Here is a 1,171-nt window from a genome sequence, read left to right on the forward strand (position 1 = left end):
GTCCACTCATGTCTGTCCATTCATGTCTCAGTCCATTCATGTCTGTCCATTCATGTCTGTCCATTCATGTCTGTCCATTCATGTCTCTGTCCATTCATGTCTGTCCATTCATGTCTGTCCATTCATGTCTGTCCATTCATGTCTCTGTCCATCTGCAGTTCTTGCGGCTGGAGTTGGACCGGTGCTGTGGTGTCTTTGACTGGTCCACGGTCCGACAGGTGGATGCTGCTGGTCTGCTGAAGCTTTTCATCAGAGAGCTACCAACACCACTGCTGACGGACACACACCTGTCCACTTTTCGCACAGTGCTCAGTGCGTGCACACACACAAACACACATACGTCCTGGCATGAAAGAAGCATGTTGTTTGACATGTCCTGGTGTGTCCCTGTAGGCATGTCAACTGAGGTCCATAAGGTCCAGGCTCTGCAGCTGCTTCTGCTCCTGCTTCCTGAAGCTAACAGAGACGTTCTGAGAGTAAAATCCACCTTAACCTGGATCTGCTGCTGTCCACCTTAAATTTATTCAAACATTCATGATCAACTCTCCGTGGTTACAGGCCCTGCTGGTCTTCCTCCGTAAGGTGGTGTCTCATCAGGACCAGAACCGGATGTCTTTGTGGAACGTGTCCATGGTAATGGCTCCCAACCTGTTCACTCGTTGTCACCGTGGAAACAGATCCTCACACACCAAACAACGAGAGGAGATAGAGGAGGCAGTGGGCGGGGCTCACCTGATTGAACTAATGATCAGACACCAAGACCTGCTGTGGACCGTGAGTCTCATCACCCCCACTGGACCTCTGTGACATCACCATGCTCTGATACACCTTCCTGTTCCCATCATAGGTCCCCAACTTCCTGCTGTCTCAGCTGAGACATTTGAACCAGGCGTCCAATCAAAAACAGCTGAACCTGAGCAGGACCGCATCCCGACTGCTGAGGAGGAGAAACGACCGGAACCAGGTGAGACTGAGACCAGCACCAGAGACAGGTGAGACTGAGAGCAGAACATGAGACAGGTGAGACTGAGACCAGAACCAGAGACAGGTGAGACTGAGAGCAGAACATGAGACAGGTGAGACTGAGACCAGAACCAGAGACAGGTGAGACTGAGAGCAGAACATGAGACAGGTGAGACTGAGACCAGAACCAGAGACAGGTGAGACTGAG

At 51.5% G+C, this 1,171-nt stretch overlaps 1 protein-coding gene across 1 annotated transcript in view; it reads left to right on the forward strand.

Annotated features, from left to right (window-relative positions):
* The window catches only part of arhgap28 (Rho GTPase activating protein 28), a gene marked incomplete in the record, with an annotated part of 12,049 nt that overhangs the window by 7,659 nt on the left and 3,219 nt on the right, over positions 1 to 1,171 (forward strand). The window contains 4 exon segments of the mRNA XM_013999494.1: positions 95 to 312; positions 394 to 476; positions 559 to 774; positions 848 to 964. Of these exon segments, the coding sequence (XP_013854948.1) occupies positions 95 to 312; positions 394 to 476; positions 559 to 774; positions 848 to 964 (634 nt within the window).

The sequence above is a fragment of the Austrofundulus limnaeus genome, unplaced genomic scaffold (assembly GCF_001266775.1).
Source record: "Austrofundulus limnaeus strain Quisiro unplaced genomic scaffold, Austrofundulus_limnaeus-1.0 Scaffold2311, whole genome shotgun sequence".
NCBI lineage: Eukaryota > Metazoa > Chordata > Actinopteri > Cyprinodontiformes > Rivulidae > Austrofundulus > Austrofundulus limnaeus.